At 41.1% G+C, this 20,098-nt stretch overlaps 1 protein-coding gene across 1 annotated transcript in view; it reads right to left on the reverse strand.

The window, feature by feature from the left end:
* Window positions 1-20,098, reverse strand: part of MARCHF5 (membrane associated ring-CH-type finger 5) — a 56,266-nt gene that overhangs the window by 32,908 nt on the left and 3,260 nt on the right. Inside the window, exon 2 of the mRNA XM_011738998.3 lies at window positions 4,037-4,239. Within this exon, the coding sequence (XP_011737300.2) occupies window positions 4,037-4,239 (203 nt within the window). The remainder of the gene's footprint in view (window positions 1-4,036; window positions 4,240-20,098) is intronic.

The raw sequence follows: 20,098 nt of genomic DNA on the forward strand, positions 1-20,098 counted from the left end.
GAACCTTGACTTGAAAAGTTGTGCTGGAATCAGCACGGCTAGAGCACTAGCTTTGTGTGTGGCAATGAAGAGCCCACGATCTGAAAGCCAATTCACACATGGCTTCATTTACAGACAATAGCTGGCTTGAGTCATTGTTAATAACTGCATGGAAAATTGTGAATATAATTAAAATTGCAGCCCTTGAACAGGTATCTTCAGCATGTTAAGAATACAGCAGCAGGCTGGGCACATGGTGGCTCACACCTGTAATCCTAGCACTTTGGGAGGCCAAGGTGGGTGGATTGCTTGAGCCCAGGTGTTTGAGACAAGCCTGGACAACATAGCAAGACCCCGCATCTATTTGAAAAAAAAAAAAAAGCGGAGCTAATACTGTTTTTCTGTTTTGTCAAGAGGAAATATGCTAACAATACCTACTCAAATGAAGGATATACCTTTTTTTTTTTTTTTTTGAGACAAAGTCTTGCTCTGTCACCCAGGCTGGAGTGCAATGGTGCAAGCTTGGCTCACAGCAACGTCTGCCTCCCAGGTTCACGTGATTCCCCTGCCTCAGCATCCCAAGTAGCTGGGATTACAGGCGCCTGCCACCACGCCTGGCTAATTTTTGTATTTTTAGTAGAGACAAGGTTTCAACTTGTCTCTACTGGTCTCTTGGCTTGTTGGCCAAGCTGGTCTCAAACTCCTGATCTCAGGTGATCTGCCTGCCTCGGCCTCCCAAAGTGTTGGGATATAGGCGTGAGCCACCATGCCCAGCAGATATTCATTTTTTTGTAACACTGATGTCATTAAAACATATCTATGATTTTAAGTGGCTAACTCAAGTACCATACCTCTATGACAGTATAGTGATCAGCTTGAACATAGCATTTGAGAGTAAAATTATGATTCTCTCTCTCTTTTTTTAAAGATTGGTTTCACTCTGTTGCCCAGGCTAGAAGGTAGTGGCGCAATCATAGCTCAATGCAGCCTCAAACTCCTGGGCTCAAGAGATACTCCCATCTCAGCCTCCCAAGTAGCCAGGACTTACAACAGGTGTGCTCCATCACACTTGGCTAAATTTTTTTTTTTTGTAGAGACAAGGTTTTGTTATGTTGCCCAGGCTGGTCCCGAGCTCGTAACCTCAAGCAATCCACCCATCTCAGCCTCAAAAGTGCTGGGATTACAGATGCGAGCTACCATTACTGGCTACAATTCTTTTTTGTTGTTGAGACAGGGTCTCACTCTGTCTCCCAAGCTGGAGTACAGTGGCGCAGTCACAGCTCACTGTGGCCTCCACTTCACAGGCTCAGGCAATCCTCCCACCTCAGCCTTCTGAGTAGCTGGGACTACAGGTGTTTGCCACCATGCCCAGCTAATTTTTTTTGTTATTTTTGGTAGGGATGGAGTTTCACCCTGTTGCCCAGGCTGGTCTCAAGCAAATCTACTCGCCCCAGCTTCCCAAAGTGTTGGGACTACAGGTGTGAGCCACTGTGCCCGGCCGCAATTCCATTTTTTAGACGAGTCTCGCTCTGTCTCCCAGGCCGGAGCGCAGTGGTGCGATCTCGGCTCACTGCAAGCTCCGCCTCCCCGGTTTACGCCATTCTCCTGCCTCAGCCAACCGAGTAGCTGGGACTACAGGCGCCCACCACCACACCTGGCTAATTTTTTTGTATTTTTAGTAGAGATGGGGTTTCACCGTGTTAGCCAGGATGGTCTCGATCTCCTGACCTAGTGATCTGCCCGCCTCGACGTCCCAAAGTGCTGGGATTAGAGGCGTGAGCCACTGCGCCCCGCTCGGCCACAATTCTTAGTAACAAAATATGCAGACTAAATAATGATACAAACAGCTTAACCAAAGAGTTTTACTCTTTTCCTTTTTCTGTGAGATGGAGTATGGGCTCTGTTGCCTAGGCTTGTGTGCAGTGGCACGATCTCCGCTCACTGCAACCTTTGCCTCCTGGGTTCAAGCAACTCTTCTGCCTCAGCCTCCCAAGTAGCTGGGACTACAGGTAGACGTCACCATGTCTAGCTAATTTTTGTATTTTTCGTAGAGACGGGATTTCACCATAGTGGCCAGGCTGGTCTCGAACTCCTGACCTTGTGATCTGGCCACCTCCGCCTCTCAAAGTGCTGGGATTATAGGCATGAGCTACCACGCCCGGCCGAGATTTACTCTTTTCTAACAAGTAGGTAGACTTAAAACCATATTCAATTACTGCACTAAATCTGAAAACATATTTCCTAGAACTGAATTCAACCAAAAGGACACATCTACACATCGCCATCTCCCAAATTAAAATATTCAACTTTCCTGTTGAGTGCCATACACTTGTCAACTTGATGTAGTTTTCAGTGAGAATTACTGTAATAATTTTTGTGTCCATTTGAATATCTAAAACATCTAACAGAAATACCATATACTTGCTGCTTTTCCCAAATCTATAATTCAAAGGTGGGGCTAATTTAATAAAACTAAGAGCAAGAAAAGAAATCAGTTAAATATGAAACCTTAACTTGGACTTTAGTGAGTCTTTCACCATTAATGTGGTGGTACAATAATGTGAACAATCATTGCTTTTCCTGATACTGATTTAAAAATACTGCTTTGGGCCGGGCGTAGTGGCTCAAGCCTGTAATCCCAGCACTTTGGGAGGCCGAGATGGGCGGATCACGAGGTCAGGAGATCGAGAACATCCTGGCTAACACACTGAAACCCCGTCTCTACTAAAAAAAATACAAAAAACTAGCCGGGTGACGTGGCGGGCGCCTGTAGTCCCAGCTACTTGGGAGGCTGAGGCAGGAGAATGGCGTAAGCCCGGGAGGCGGAGCTTGCAGTGAGCTGAGATCTGGCCACTGCACTCCAGCCTGGATGACAGAGCCAGACTCCGTCTCAAAAAAAAAAAAAAAAAAAAAAATACTGCTTTGATCTTACAATAAAAACATTTTGAATTATTCTTTTGTGTTTATCTAAAATCAGTGGTATGCACTGAAGACCCATCACATGGTCCACAAATCCCAAATGTTTGAAAACACTACTTTCTCTACTACACTACTTCCCTTTCATAGGAAGCTATCATTTCTTCCTGTGCGTGTTAGAGAAAAACAGAGAACCAAGGAAATTTTGTTTGCCCTTATTATTAATCTTCTCACATTAGAAAAGCACTTCATTATCTGCATTTATGTTGCCTCATTTGCAAAAACATCGGTCTGATTTCAGTATGAATAGCACTTATAAAAAACAATATACATAATAATTATTTCCAATTTTTCCAGAATTCCTCTGCCCCCAAAGTCCTTCTTTCCTTATGACCTTCCCAGAACCCAAGCTGCCTTCCTATACTTCTTAGTTACAGTCAAGGGTTATAAAAAAAAAGTTTAACAGCTGGCATGGTATAAACACCAAACCAAGAGATTGACACCAATTTATAACTGTATGGCTGTAATGGAACAGGCTCACTAAACATCAGCCTTAGACTGCTTCTTGTAAGCAGTCTGCTATACTTTTTTTCCATGCTAGGCCTGTTCCCAAAGATCTTTGGTTATTTCTTACCTGCCACTTCACAGAAAAGGGACAGCAGTGTTCATGAAAGAAACCACACAAATTGGATTCCAAAGATGAGTTTAATGTCACATCTTATTAAATCTTTAATTTATCTACTTTTATTCTTTAACAGGAAGAATTAAGAAGTATTAGAAAAAACATACTACTGCTTTCTTTGTCTTACACCAACTGTCTCCAGATAATTAAGCTAAGTCAGCTTTTTTATTATAGCTTTGTTATTCAATTATATCCACACAGGTATGCAAGTTCTTTCTCCTTTCTATCAAATAGACAGCTAATACACAGGCAAATGGATAAATTTGGGGATATATTAAGGATACTGTAAACTGTTAGCAAAACAAATGTCTCTGACATTCAGAGAGGAAACAAGAGAAAGGGAGTGTAGAAATTCATGCCCCAAAAAACAAAAACAAAGAGGTGGTTCATGTTAAAATAACCTTATAAAGTTATATATAATATCAAATATATCTGTGTTGTTTTTAAAGATATTCTTACCCAACTTTGGAAAAACTATTAGGTATTCAGCATTGCACTGAGGACATGCCACTCTGGCTGTACTGTTTCCTCTTTGCTTTTCATCCACCCAGCGTTGTAGACAGGCCTGGTGAACCCATTTTGTAGATCCTCTGCACCTGCATGGTCTCACCCATTCAGCTGTTCTATCATCTTCATCAGTAGCAAAACAAACCCAGCAGCTTCTGTAAATTAAAAGAGAAAATGATGACATTTATATCTTTATGACTTCAGCCTCCTCTATACTGCAGCTCTTACTTAATGGGATGAGTCTACTACATTACAGAATCTTTGTCCTATATTAAAAGACTAAGGAGACAAAACCACCAATACATTCCTACTACAGCAGTTTCTACTTTTTCTGTTTTTCCTTGTCTTCCTCTACAAAATCTTATGTTTTCTGAACTTTGTTTTTATGTAATCTCCTCTATCTTTTCAGTAATTCTTCACCTTCTCTAATGAACTTGAGTGCAAGGAGACAAACCTCAAGCTGCTTTTGTTTTATAAGACCTAATAATTCTTTGAGGAATAGTAAGCACAGTAATATATTAAATTCAGTGTTCTCCCCAGTTCAACATCACCAATACCTTGAACTTGGAAAAACAAAGTATTACACGAGTGATTTTACATATAGTCTCATTCCATTTTTCAGCTGAGGAAAAAAACCTCATTTCTCTTTCTGGTAAAGTATAAATATAACAGAGAAAACGGTATTATTATGTAATATTGTTTTCTCAAAAAAGCACAAAGGAGATAAATATATCAAGATAATTTTCTTTTTTTTAGGATAGCAATATGATAAATTTGGGTGTGTATGTTTGAAATCTGAAATCTAGAAGTATCAAGTCTGGGGTGCTTATATTAATAAAAATAAAATTCTATTGAGATCAGTAATTTTAAAACATTTTCCCACTTTGCTTTTAAGGGTACTTCATGAAGTGTAATTTTTTCTTGTGGAATTAGGTTGCAATTCCTCAGTTTTTCTCCCAATTAACACAAGTTTTGATGTCGATTTCCATCAGGGTAAATACAGTTCAATTCAATGAGACCCTTCTCTCCTCCCCTCCATTAGAATTTATACAAGTGGAAACAACTGCTAATTAAAGCATGTTACCTACTCTGCACTTTTCACTTAATTGGGTAAGTGGCTTCTGTCAGAACAACCAGCTTAACTATTCTCAGTGGGAAAGACTATATAGTTAGGTATTATAGATGGGTGAGGTTCTCCACTCTTTGTGGAACAACACGAATTTCAATTCTGTGCTCCGATTAAAATTTTTCAATTAGAACAGGAAAAAAGTTGAACTGAATCCATGGCAATAATATCCAAAACTGTTGTTATATTCAGCTTTCAAATTCAGTCAGGTTTCATAGGATCTAAGGAAAATCAGAACGTAGGTAGCATTTGTTTAGCATTCTGACCCTTTTGACCCACTTTAGCTAAGCTGTCTGGGCCTTCACAGTGTCTTATGGTTGTCCAAAAATACTTCGTTCTTTTTAAAAAATTTTTTATCATCGTCAAATATACATAGCATAAAATCTACCACTGTAGCCATTTTTTAGGTGTATAATTCAGTGGCAGTAAGTATATTAATACTGTCGTGCAACCACCAAGACTACCCATATTAGGACTGGGTTCTAACCTATGTGATTTTTGCATTAAAATTTCAATTGGTTTAAGTATACTGGCACACAGACTGGTTGAGATGTAGTTAGTATATATTTTTCCCTACAACTGAGGTAATTCTGTGAACATATTTGTATACATCTAGGAAATGGAATGTATTATGCAACAAAATATTGGCAGAATATTTAGAGACTTTTTTGTCATACTTTATTTTAACACATATGTAGCTAAGTATGGCTACATCACCATAATTAATCAGTATTAAGGTGAATCAAATTTTAAATTAATCCAATTTTAGTCATCAGAAAAATAAAATACAATGTTAGGACTGGGTTGAAACAACTGAAATAGTCTACATTCATGTGTTTTTGACTTACAAAAATGATGTCAAATTTCTTATTTCGATCTAATGAGAATACTTGTGTAGCTATTATATTCCTCATAAATTCTAGATAAGGTTTACTTTTCCCCAACATTTTATTATGAAAAATTTCAAACTTTCCAAAAAAAGTTGAACACTGTTCAGTGAGTACCCATATACTCAACATTTAGATTCTATAATTCTTATCATTTTGCTATATTTGCTTTCTCACACATCCATTCATCATTCTTATTTTTTGCTCCATTTCAAAGTTGGAGGTATCAGTATATTTCAGTCCTAAATACTTGTATGGATTTACTTTTTAGAACTGACATTTAAAGCATGCACTTTCAGATTTTTTTCTAATTAATTTCACAACTATGGTAAATAAGATAGCTGAATGATGATTTAGAGTGGGAACTTATCAGGAGTTAGGCTTTCAGTTGAAATAGCAATATTAGAGGCATGTGAACCAGAGCAACTCCATCTTGACTGAATAGGAGCTGGGTAAAATGAGGTTGAAACCTACTGGGCTGCATTCCCAGATGGTAAAGGCATTCTAAGTCACAAGATGAGATATGAGGTCAGCACAAAATACAGGTCACAAAGATATTGCTGATAAAACAGGTTGCAGTAAAGCCAGCTAAAACCTATCATAACCAAGATGCTCATGAGTGACCCCTGGTCGTCCTCACTACTACACTCCCACCAGCACCATGACAGTTTACAAATGCCACGGCAACATCAGGAAGTTACCCTACATTATTTAGAAAGGGGAAGCACAGGCTGGGCACAGTGGCTCACACCTGTAATCCCAGCACTTTGGGAGGCTGAGGCGGGCGGATCATGAGGTCAGGAGATTGAGACCATCCTGGCTAACACAGTGAAACCCCGTCTCTACTAAAAATACAAAAAAATTAGCCGAGTGTGGTGGTGGGCACCTGTAGTCCCAGCTACTCGGGAGGCTGAGGCAGAAGAATGGCATGAACCCGGGAGGTGGAGCTTGCAGTGAGCTGAGATTGGGCCACTGCATGACAGCCTGGGCAACAGGGAGACTCCGTCTCAAAAAAAAAAAAAAAAAAAAAAGGGGAAGCATAAATATTCCACTCTTTGTTTAGCATATCATCAAGAAATAACCATAAAAATGGACAACCGGCAGCCCAAAGTCTTGCTCTGTCACCCAGGCTGGAGTGCAGTGGTGCCATCTCAGCTCACCCGCCTCGGCCTCCCAAAGTGCTGAGATTACAGTCATGAGCCACTGTGCCTGCTCACTTCCCTTTTTTTAAACCTCTGATAGACTGACCAGGAACATCACCTGGGAAGGTCTTATAATTATGCTTTCCCTTTTTGCTTCTCCATATCCTACCCCTCCCACTCCATGTAATTAATCTATTTCAACTATTTATTCCCCAATTCTCCATCCCCTTCCTTTTCAGATGAAGAACAGCTATTTGAAAATGATGCATTTACAATTTCTCAAGATCTTGGAATGGAGGCAACAGCAGAAATCTGATGTTTAATGTACATACAACACAAGTCCTTCTACCTTCTAGGAGTAAATAGTATCCCATGCTTTCTACAGAAAATCACTCTTCCCTCCAATATTAGCCATGCATGTGGTTTAGGCAGTTAATACCATAACCAACCCCAGAAACACTTAGATTGGCCACTGTAGCCCATCTTCCAGACTACATCATTGGGAGACTGGGTCCATAAAGCTGGTCTTAGTGAACTTCAGAACTTTTGCTGGGAAAAGTGGTATACAGACTTTCTCTCTTCTTCCGGGCTTAGAGGCAGACAATGTGAGGCTATTGCTGCCAGAAGAGCCACGAACTAAGCGGAGCCTTAACAATCCATAGGAAGTGAAGGTGGAAACTGACGGCACTGAGACATGGATCCAGCTGTGCTGTGCCTAAAGCTAAATATATTCTTGTACTGTTAACTCACATAAACCAGTAGATTTTTGGGTTTTTGTCTTAACCAATTTGCACCGCATCATGGTGCAACCAAAATGATCTTGATACTGTGTTGGGTACTAAGAGATGGCCTCAGTACAATCATAGAATGTAAACTCTAAAGAGTTTTTATTATTTTTGAGACAGGGTCTCACTCTGTTGCTCAGGTGAGAGAGCAGTGGCACAATCATGGGTCACTGCAGCCTGGACCTCCTGGGCTCCAGTGATCCTCCCACCCCAGCCTCCTGAGTAGATGGGACTAGTTTTTGGTTTTGTCTTTTGAAATGGAAAATAGCCAATTAATTATTAGCCAAAACCAAAACACTCAAAGTCCATACCCAAGGAAAAAGGAAGTTGTAATTTCTGACCAAACTAAGAGTTTCTCCTTACATCTATTTTTCCTTTTGTTTTCTCCAACCCTAAGACTCTCTCAGAACTCAGTCCTCAGTGTGATGCATAAACATCACCTGCGGAAGCATTAGAAATGCACATCTTTAGGCCTTGCTCCAGACCTACAGAATCAGAAACTCTGGGGGTACCCAGCACTTTGTTTCAATAAGCCCATCAGGTGATCATGATCCCAAAAGTTTGAAAAACTTCTGCTCTGGCCATTCTTCCTTCCTTTTTTCTGATTTCTCCTTTGTAAATTTTTTTTTTTTTTTTTTTTTGGAGACGGAGTCTCGCTCTGTTGCCCAGGCTGGAGAGCAGTGGTGCGATCTCAGCTCACTGCAACCTCTGCCTCCCATGCTTAAGCAATTCTTCTGCCTCAGTCTCCTGAATAGCTGGGACAACAGGCACATACCACCACGTCTGGCTAATTTTTTTGTATTTTCAGTAGAGATGGGGTTTCACTGTGTTAGCCAGGATGGTCTCGATCTCCTGACCTTATGATCCGTCCACCTTGGCCTCCCAAAGTGTTGGGATTACTGGCGTGAGCCACCGCGCCTGGCCCCGTAATTATTCTTAACTCACCCTAACATAGAAATCAAATTCCATTTTATGCTCACTGTAAACATTTTCAAATTATTTGGTTGTTAATTTTAAATAGTAAGTAAAATGCTTAAGGTATTTTTTCCTAAGGAAACAAGGTTAAATTAATTTGGGGAAAAAGATAATGCAAATTCAGGATATTCTAGCTGGTTAAAGAACCTGGACTTTGGAGCCAGATTGTCTGGGTTCAAACCACTGCTAACTACATAGGTTTAATGAAAGAATCTCTTTCAAAGAGTTGTTGCAAAGCAGGGGTTCTTAATCTGGGGTCTATGAAAAACTTAGGGGGTGGGGATAGGTAAATCTGGATGAAGGGAGAAAAACCATCCCATGTTTATTTTTGCTAAGCTCTAAAATGTAGCTTTTCTTCAATAATGGGTGCAAGCAAACCACAGTAATATTAGCAGCATAGCAATTAGAAATGAGTATAGCAACCAGAAATTTACATATTACTTTACAGCTGTACAGATCGTGAAATAACATTTAGCTCATTGTAATTTGAAATTAGTTATCAGGCCAACTGATAAATCTTGTATTTTAATATGTTAACGTTCATATTACTATATTAGGCCTTTGGTATTTTGACAGCTATACTTCAATATAATTGGTTTCATTTCTAATCCTATATATTTTGTTTTATTCTTTCAAAAACATTCTGAGAAGAAACCCATAGGCTTAACCAGACCACTAAAGGAGTTTTAGCATAAAAAATGTTTTATGTTAAGGTCCCCTATTGTAAAAGATTAAACGTGTGATTAAGAAACTGCTTAAAAATTGCCTGGCATGTATATAACCTCCATATGACCACTAGCAATAACAACATTGACAATGACGACAGTGATGGTGTCAGCTTTCCATTCAAATTCCTAAAATTTATGGATGCAGTTTTCTTACCATTAGCACATAAAGCAATTCTGCTTGGCACCCTGGCATTCAGTGGAAAATGTTCTGGATTCCTAGTCATTCCCCAATTTTTCAACAGGCCACACCACTACTTAAGATTCATTTAAATCCTTTCAATTCATTTCTTTCACCCTTATTATCCTTCTGGTAGCTCTAGCCACCTACTTGCTGACGTACATATATGTACTCCTACACCATCCCATTCACCAAGTTGGGGCATATTCATTTACAAAGTAAAAGGAGATCTGGTAAGTATCATGATTGGTTCAGGGATCAAAGAACAAATCACTGTCATTATATGAAGACAACAAAAGATAACTAAACTAGACAAATCTAAGGACTATTACTTATTTCTAAAAACAGATGTATAGTCTTACTGATATTGGTAATATAATTCCATGTGACTTTAAAATTATGATGGTTTTTGCCAGTTATATAGTAAACTAATAAAATGTAAACAGTAAAATTTATATAGAGTTTAAGGAATATACGTGACAAAATTGCCCTACATCTAACATTATTCAAGATCTCCTCCTAAATCCACTTGAGTACCTAATAAGTACATTCATTATTTGATGCCACAAGGAACTACATGTAAGGAACTTCCAGTCTAGTTAATGAACAAACATGCATACAAGGATCACAAAAAAAATCCTGCCATACCAAGCATTAAGTGCCAAGAAAAGTTGTTAGACACCTTAATACAGAAATGTGATGAGAGACCAAGAAACAGGATGAAACAGCTGAGGTTTCAAAAGGAAAGAACTACAGATGAGAATTCAAGTTAGAGTGGAAAGAAAAGGAGTTTGAAGTAAGAAAAACAGAGTAAGCAAGCTTAGAGATGGAAATGAACATATATTAATGGACCAATGTGGTTGGAGCAGAAAGATTTTAAGATGAAGCTAGGTATTATAAACCAGTTGAGAAAGGATGAATAACAAAGATAATCTCACTTCATAGGGTTCATTTGTGACTAATTTACAGCCTATCTGATCAAACAGGTTATTTTCAAAGTATGTAGAAAAAAGTGAGGGGGGCTTTATTTATCAAAAAGATAGTTTCTCACTGGCACTAAATTAAGCAAGATAGGTACAGTATCTTAAAAAACAGCTGGTAGTAAAGCCTTTCTTTGCAGGCTCAAATTGCAGGTGTTTATTTTGGATTCTTAGGAAGTTCTGGGAAATCAGACTCCTGCCTGAGAAATCACTGTGATGAAAATTGGAGTGTAGCAGAATAGAAGAGTTTGAGAATATAGAAAGCAAGCATGGAATAAGCCTTAAATTGCTGCTGTTGTAGTATATATGGTGCCATAATAGTGCATTTACATGACTGTTCTAAGGAAAGAGAACAAGCACTTCTTAATTCAGAACAAGTTTGGAGATTCATACTCTGGTTAATGTAAGGAGGACTCCATTCGACAATGAAAAAAAAAAAAACAAAAAACTACATGTTAGGCTGGGCACCGTGGCTCACGCCTGTAATCCCAGCACTTCAGGAGGCCGAGGTGGGCGGATCACCTGAGGTCGGGAGTTCGACACCAGCCTGACCAACATGGAGAAATCCTGTCTCTACTAAAAATACAAAATTAGCCGGGTGTGGTGGTGCATCCTGTAATCCCAGCTACTCAGGAGGCTGAGGCAGGAAAATCGCTTGAACTCAGGAGGCGGAGGCTGCAGTGAGCTGAGATTGTGCCATTGCACTCCAGCCTGGGTAACAAGAGTGAAACTCCATCTCAAAAAACAAAAACAAAAACAAAAACAAAACAAACAAACAAAAAAAAACTACATGCTGCTTATTTTGTCTCAGGATTAAGTGTCACACCCAAGAATTCTGAAACAGAAAGCACGCTATCAAGGAGACTAATATGTCCATTCATCCTAGTGGAATGGAAGTTAAAGTACCTGGATCTATCAAAGACATATAACCACAATCATGACACATTACCAAAAACAAAGGTGAGAAGAAATATAGTCAGCCCTCCAACTGAGGGTTCTGCATCTGTTCATTCAACTAACCTCAGGTCAATTACATTTGCAAAAAAAGAGTCAGTACTGAACGTGTATGGACTTTTCCTTGTTATTATTTCATAAACAATACAGTATAACAACTATTTGCATAGCATTTACACTATATTAGGTATTTTTATTTTTATTTTGAGATGGACTCTTGCTTGTCACCCAGGCTGGAGTGCAATGGCGTGGTCTCAGCTCACTGCAATCTCTGCCTCTCGGGTTCAAGCGATCCTCCTGCCTCAGTCTCCCAAGTAGCTGGGATTGCAGGTATGTGCCACCATGCCCAGCTAATTTCTTTTGTATTTTTAGTAGAGACAGGATTTCACCATGTTGGCCAGGCTGGTCTCAAACTCCTGACCTCAGATGATCCGCCTGCCTCAGGCTCCCAAAGTGCTGGGATTACAGGCGTGAGCCACTGCACCCGATCTGTATTAGGTATTATACATAATCTAGAGAGAACGTAAAGTGTACAGGAGGATGTATATGCAAATACTACACCATTTTATATCAGGGACTTGAGCATCCACAGTTTGGCATCCTTGGGGAGGTCCCAGAACCAATTCCCCACGAATACTGAGCAATCATTTATTGAGTATAATATATTCATGCCATGCCTTTTGTCTTTGATGTTCATAAACTCTGAAAGCACAATTAATCCCATCTTAAACAAGAACCAAAAGCCCAGCAAGGTTAAGTGATCTGGCCAAGGCCACACAGTAAGTAGAGAGGTATGGATGCAACCTGGGCCATGACTCCAAATCATCAGCTTTTTTCACTGCACCATGCTGCCCTATGTATAGTGTATTCAGAGAAAAACTTACATTTCCCATTTCTTAGAAAATTACAGCAGTACAAAAAAGTACGTGTTTCATTTTACTAAGGTACTTTAAAGCAGTCATAAGGTGCTTCCTCCAGAGACGGAAATCCCTTTCAGTTTACTCCAACAGGCCATATAAATATTGTCATCTTTGCGAACTATGGCACATAAAGAACTAGGAGGCAGGTCAGGTGTTGTGGCTCATGCCTGTAATCCCAGCACTTTGGGAGATTGAGCAGAGAGGACTGCTTGAGGTCAGGAGTTCAAGACCAGCCTGGCCAAAACAGTGAAACCCTGTCTCTACCAAAAATACAAAAAATTAGCTGAGCATGATGGCACATGCCTGTAATCCCAGCTACTTGGGAGGCTGAAGCATGAGAATTGCTTGAACCCGGGAGGTGGAGGCTGCAGTGAGCCAAGGTTGCACTACTCCACTCCAGGTTGGGCAACAGAGTGAAGGCTCTGCCTCAAAAAAAAAAATAAAATAAAATAAAAAATAAAAAATAAAATAAAATAAAATAAAATTAGAATTAGGAGGCACTGAAGATGAATTGCTACATGAGTTTAGAGACAAGAAAAATATTTCTGCAGACATGGTCAGAAGAGCCTTATGAACAAGGCAGAACCTAACTAGGTCTTGAAGAATGGGTAGAGCTTTGAAAGAAAAGATGCCAAACAAAACCCAAAAACAAAAACCATCTTATGTTTGGAAGAAAGTGTCCAAGCCCATTTGGCTTGGGCAAAAGACTTAGGTACTTACACACTTATTCATAAAGAGAAAAAGGCTTTAAAAAGGCAGTTGGTGCCAGCCATGTACTCCTTATCTTTTTTTTTTTTTTTTTTTTTTTTTGAGACGGAGTCTCGCTCTGTCACCCAGGCTGGAGTGCAGTGGCCGGATTTCAGCTCACTGCAAGCTCCGCCTCCCGGGTTCACGCCATTCTCCTGCCTCAGCCTCCGCAGTAGCTGGGACTACAGGTGCCCGCCACCTCGCCCAGCTAGTTTTTTGTATTTTTTAGTAGAGACGGGGTTTCACCGGGTTAGCCAGGATGGTCTCGATCTCCTGACCTTGTGATCCGCCCGTCTCGGCCTCCCAAAGTGCTGGGATTACAGGCTTGAGCCACCGCGCCCGGCCTGTACTCCTTATCTTAAACATAATAGGGAGCATAATAAATGGTCTGTGAATAACGGTGAGTGTCCTGAAGTCCTGAAGGATGGGCTAAAGAATATGATCTCTTTTTTTTTCTTTTTTGAGACAGGGTCTTGCTCTGTGGCCCAGGCTGGAGTGCAGTGGCATGGTGCAATCTCAGCTCACTGTAACCTCTACAACCTGGGCTCAGGTGATCCTCCCAGCCTCCTCAGTAGCTGAGATTACACCACACCCGGCTATTTTTGCTTGCTTGCTTTCCCTCCCTCCCTCCCTCCCTCCCTCCCTCTCTCTCCTCCCTCTTTCTTTCTTTCTTTTAAGTAGACACAGGGTTTCTCCATGTTGCCCCATGCTGGTCTCAAACTCTTGGGCTCAAGCAATCTGCTCCTCTTGGCCTCCCAAAGTGCTGGGATTACAGGCATGAGCCACTGAGCCTGGCCAGATCTTTTTTTTTTTCTTTTTGAGACAAGGTCTTGCTTTGTTATACCCAGGCTGGAGTGCAGTGGTGTGATCATGGCTCACTGCAGCCTCAATCTCCCAGGCTCAAATGATCCTCCCGCTTCAGCCTCCTGAGTAGCTGGGAATACAGGCATGCACCACTGCACTTGTTAATTTTTTTATTTTTTTGTAGAGATGGGGTCTTAGTATTTTGCTCAGGCGGGTCTCTGACTCCTGAGATCAGGTGATCCTCCTGCCTCAGCCTCCCAAAGTGCCCAGCCCTGAACTTAACCTCAATAAGCAGTAAGAAAATACAAGTTTTGAGCAAATGAGGCAATTTAAAAAAATGGTGCTTCTGAACGATTATTCTAAGCACTGATATGTCACAAAGAATGAAAAGAAAGACACCGTGATACAAAAGGGGTCTCCTATGTACTAAGGCCCTTGTGGGAAAATAGGATAGGGAGTACAGGCAGTTTTTGTTCTCAATGAACTTCCAGATGAATATGTGTGGTGGTGGTAAGGGTTTGTGTGTGTGTCTGTGTGTGAAGCTCTGAGACACGGGACAAGTATATTAAAAAAATTACAGTATAATGTGATATAGTATAAAAAATGCATAAAGGTTCTATTGAAACAAAGGAAGGAGTTATTAACTCTGTGTGGGGGAGCTGTGCAAGGCGTCACTGTAGTATTTCAGCTGAATTCAATATGGGTAAGACTTCGCCAAGTCTTAGGAGGGAGGAAGGCACCTAAAGCAAAAAAAGAGAAATGATAGAGCAGGATATGTTCAGGGGTCAATGAAGGGGAGTGCAGGAGAGGATGGTTAAGGTAGGTTGGGGCTGGATTATAGTAACAGATCAAAGGACATTACCCTGTTGAAAGTTTACGTTTTATCCTTTTAGATGGCACAGAGACTGGCAGATTTTCAAGTACAGAAACTGCATGATTTTAACTGTGCCTTGGCTAATTCTAGTGCCACTCTGTAGGCCAAACTGGACCAAGCGAAAAATTGAAGCTAGAAAAAGGAAAATAAAAAATATGTGATAAACAAGTGGATCTCGAAGGAAAGAAGAAAGCAAAAAAAATTTAAAAGGCCGGGCAAGGTAGCTCATGCCTGTAGTGCCAACACTTTGGGAGGCCAAGGTAGGATTGGTGGAGAACAGGAGTTTGAGACCAGCCTGGACAACATAGTAAGACCCGTCTCTATTCCCCTCCCCACCAAACAAAAAGTTAAAAAAAAATTAGCTGGGCATGCTGGCTTGCACTGTGCTCCTAGCTACTTGGGAGGCTTGAGCCTGGGAGTGCAAGACCCTGCCTCTTTAAAAAAAACAAAGAAAATAAAAAACTTTATGTTTTGGCCAGGCTCATGCCTGCAATCCCAGTACTTTGGGAGGCTGAGGGAGGAGGGTCACTTGAGCTCAGGAGTTTGAGACCAGCCTGGGCAACATGGTGAAAGCCCGTCTCTACTAAAAATACAAAAATTAGCTTGGCATGTAGTCCCAGCTAGTCAGGAGGCTGAGGTGGGAGGGTATTTTGAGCCGGGGGGTGGGGGATGGAGGTTGTAGTGAGCCGAGATGGGCCACTGCACTCCAGCCTGGGTGACAGAGCCAGACCTTGTCTCAAAAACAAACAAACAAACAAAATTTATGTTTTATAGCTGGTGGACAAGACTGGTAATATCAAAGACCAAAAATTGAGAAGTCAAGATAAGTAGCTTAGTTTTAGACTGATTGGCAATACTGTATACACATTAATGGAAATGTCCACTGGGCAGGTAGAAATTAGGTGCTAAAGGAAATGAGGAAAAGAGGTCAGGAATAAAGACACAGATCTGGGAGTCATTTGAATAAACAGGAAAGAGAGTGAGTAAGTATACTTTTTCAAAATAGTAAATGCTGAGAATTGAACCATATATAGAAATTGAAGGAAGAAAAAGGTAAAGTGATACTTAAGGACAAAAAGTCCTCAAGAAAATGTCATTGTATTTATTAAGAAATTATTGGTGATCTTGTGTGTGTTTGTGTGTGTGTGTGTGTGTGTGTGTATAAAGAGAGAGAGAGAGTGAGTCTTGCTCTGTTGCTCAGGCTGGAGTGCAGTGGCACCATCTCAGCTCACTGCAACCTTTGCCTCCCAGGTTCAAGTGATTCTCGTGCCTCAGCCTCCCGAGTAGCTGAGATTACAGGCGTGTGCCACTAAGCCCTACTAATGTTTGTAGTTTTTGTAGAGATGGGGTTTTGCCATGTTGGCCAGGCTGGTCTTGAACTCCTGACCTCAAGTGATAGGCCTGCCTCGGCCTTCCAAAGTGCTGGGATTACAGGTGTGAGCCACTGCACCCAGCCCTTCAGTATACTTTCAGTAGACCTAACGACAAGAAATGGGAATGAAAGTCAAATTATCAGGAGAAATAATAAAGAGAAAATAAGAACCTAAATGTCATAAACGAGACTGGATTAAAAAGAAAAAAGGCCAGGTGTGGCGGCTCAGGCCTGAAATCCCAGCACTTTGGGAGGCCAAGGTGGGTGGATCATGAGGTCAGGAGTTCAAGACCAGCTTGGGCAACATAGTGAAACCCTGTCTCTACTAAAAATACAAAAAATTAGCTGGGTGTGGTGGCATGTGCTTGTAGTCCCAACTACTTGGGAGGCTGAGGTGGGAGAATCACTTGAACTCGAGAGGTGGAGGTTGCAGCAGTGAGCCGAGACCACACCACTGTACTCCAGCCTGGGTGACAGAGTGAGATTCTGTCTCAAAAAAAAGAAAAAAAAAAAAGTTGAAAGCTGGGTGTGGTGGAACACACCTGTAGTCCCCCGCACTTTGAGAGGCTGAGGCGAGAGGATCACTTAAGCCCAGGAGTTTGAGTCCAGCCTTGGCAACATGGTGAAACCCTGTCTGCACAAAAAAAATACAAAAAATCAGCTAGGTGTGGTTGGTGCACACGAGTAGTCCCAGCTACTCTGGAAGCTGAGGTGGGAGGATCACTTGAGCCTGGGAGGTTGAGGCTGTAGTGAGCTGTGATTGTGACACTCCACTCCAGCCTTAGCAATGGAGTAACACCCTGATTCAAAAAAAAAAAAAAAAAAAAAAAAGCTGTCTATTAATACACTTTTCTATATAAAAGCATTAAACCAAGAAGGATGGAAGAATGTAAACCCATTTTATGATAGTGGAGTGGGGATGAGAAGATACGGCATGGGGGACGGTGATCAAAGGGGATTTAATTTTATCTATGATGTTTCCATTTTTTACACATATCTGGAAATAAATATAATTGATGATGGTTTTTAATTCTGGGCATTGGTCTGTAATTGTCAACATGGTGATGTGATTGAGAAAAAGAGGTCAACTGACAAAGAGAAATTGTTTATACAGCATTGCTCCTATCAGAGTATAGCTTCCTTGGTCTTCAAAGGGGTATACATCTGTAGATAACACACTAACAGAAGCAGAATTGTAATTCACTTTACCATTGTGGGAGGGGGCTGGAGGAACAGACCACTCTGCTCTTTCTCCCATCTGACCATTCTGGGGACATTCTGGCTACACTCCTTGCCTACTCACTAGATGCAAGTAAGTGATGCAAAACAAAACAACCTCAACAAATTAATGTGTCTTTATTTTAAGACGGGGGAAGCAGAAGTAGTTTCCAAAAGCAGTTCTCAGTAGGTCCAGGCTTCAAATCAGAGGTCCATTCCTGCAGTTTGTTATAATATTCTTTGCATTGTTCTCTGTAAATTCACTAACTTTGAGAAGTTTTAGAGAAAAATGAGAATGTCGGTGGTGAAAGAAAAAGTAATATATAACGACTTCTTATTAAAGAATTGAAGCAATGAAAGACAGAAGAGCTAACTAAGGTTCAAAAGGCCTGATATAAAGGGTTTGGGCTTATGAATGGTTATCATTTCAGGGAAATGATATTTGTGACACTGAAACATTCATAACACTAGAAAAATCACCCCCCTTTCCAACATTCTTGTTTACCCACAACAACTTAAAAGGTTCAAATAATAAATTTATATAAAACACTTATAGTTTATAAAAATGAAAGGCAATCAAAAGAACATATATCCATATGGCCAAGCGTGGTGGCTCACCCCTGTAATCCCAGCACTTTGGGAGGCCAAGGTAGGTGGATCACCTGAGGTCAGGAGTTTGAGACCAGCCTGACCAACATAAAGAAACCCCATCTCTACTAAAAATACAAAATTAGCCGGGCATGGTGGCACATGCCTGTAATCCTGGCTACTCGGGAGGCTGAGGGAGGAGAATCACTCGAACCCGGGAGGCGGAGGTTGTGGTGAACCAAGATCACGCCATTGCACTCCAGCAGCCTGGGCAACAAGAGTGAAACTCTGTGTCAAAAAAAAAAAAAAAAAAAAAAAAAAAAATCCATATATATATATACTCTTTTCACCTATAAATACTGCAGTATAAACAAATAATAGCTAAACTAAAGTGAGTTATTTGCAAAGGACAAGGGAATTCAACTTCAGCTATTTAGAAGTTGCCACGTGCCAGGCCCGGTGGCTCACGCCTGTAATCCCAGCACTTTGGGAGGCCTAGGTGGGTGGATCATGAGGTCAGGAGATTGAGACTATCCTGGCTAACACCGTGAAACCCCGTTTCTACTAAAAACAGAAAAAAATTAGCCGGGCGTGGTGACGGGGGCCTGTAGTCCCAGGTACTCGGGAGGCTGAGGCAGGAGAATGGCGTGAACCCAGGAGGCAGAGTTTGCAGTGAGCTGAGACTGCGACAGAGACTCCATCTCAAAAAAGAAAAAAAAAAGAAGTTGCCACTAGTTGGCTGAGCGCGGTGGCTCACGCCTTTAATCCCAGCACTTTGGCAGCACTTTGGGAGGCGAGGCAGGTGGACTGCTTGAGGTCAGGAGTTCGATACCAGCCTGGCCAACTTGGCAACACCCCATCTCTATTAAAAATACAAAAATTAGCCGGGTGTGGTGGTGCACGCCTGCAGTCCCAGTTACTCGGGAGGCTGAGGCAGAAGAAATGCCTGAATCCGGGAGGCAGAGGTTGCAGTGAGCCGAAATTGCGCCACTGCATTCTAGCCTAGGTGACAGAGTGAAACCTTGCCTCAAAAAAAAAAGAAAAAAAAAAAAAAAAAGTTACCTCTAGTTTAAAAACCCTGAAAGATTAAGTGGTATAAACTGAACATACCATTCATGTTACAATTAAAATAGTCTTCACTTTGACGGTTTAGACAACACAAACACCACTGGAATTGAAACTCCATAAGGGCATATTTGTTATGTTCAATTCACCACTATATACCAAGGGCCTAGAATGGTACTGGGCATATGAAGACACTCAGTATTTGTTAAATAAATTCAATAAGTGTAAATGTTTAATAACTGATTCATTGTAAAATAACACAACTTTTTTTTTTTTTTTTTTTAAAGACAGGGTCTTGCTCTGTTACCTGGGCTGGAGTACCCAGCGGCACAAACACAGCTCACTGCAGCCACAACCCCCAAGGAATCCTTCCACCTCAGCTTCCTGAATATTTGGAATCATAGGCACGTGCCACCACGCCTGGCCTAATTTTTAAATTTTTTGTAGAGACTGAGTCTCGCCATGTTGCCCACGCTGGTCTCCAACTCCTGGGCTCAAGCAATCCTCTCATCTCGGCCTCCCGAAGTGCTAGGATTACAGGTATGAGCCACTGTGCCTGCCCTAAATAAAATACATAACTTAACCTAAAAGCAACAGAACAATATGTAACACACATTTCCCTAGTCTTCACAAAGATAAAACCTGCATTCAAGAAACAAACAAACGAACAG

The sequence above is a fragment of the Macaca nemestrina genome, chromosome 9 (genome assembly GCF_043159975.1).
Source record: "Macaca nemestrina isolate mMacNem1 chromosome 9, mMacNem.hap1, whole genome shotgun sequence".
NCBI lineage: Eukaryota > Metazoa > Chordata > Mammalia > Primates > Cercopithecidae > Macaca > Macaca nemestrina.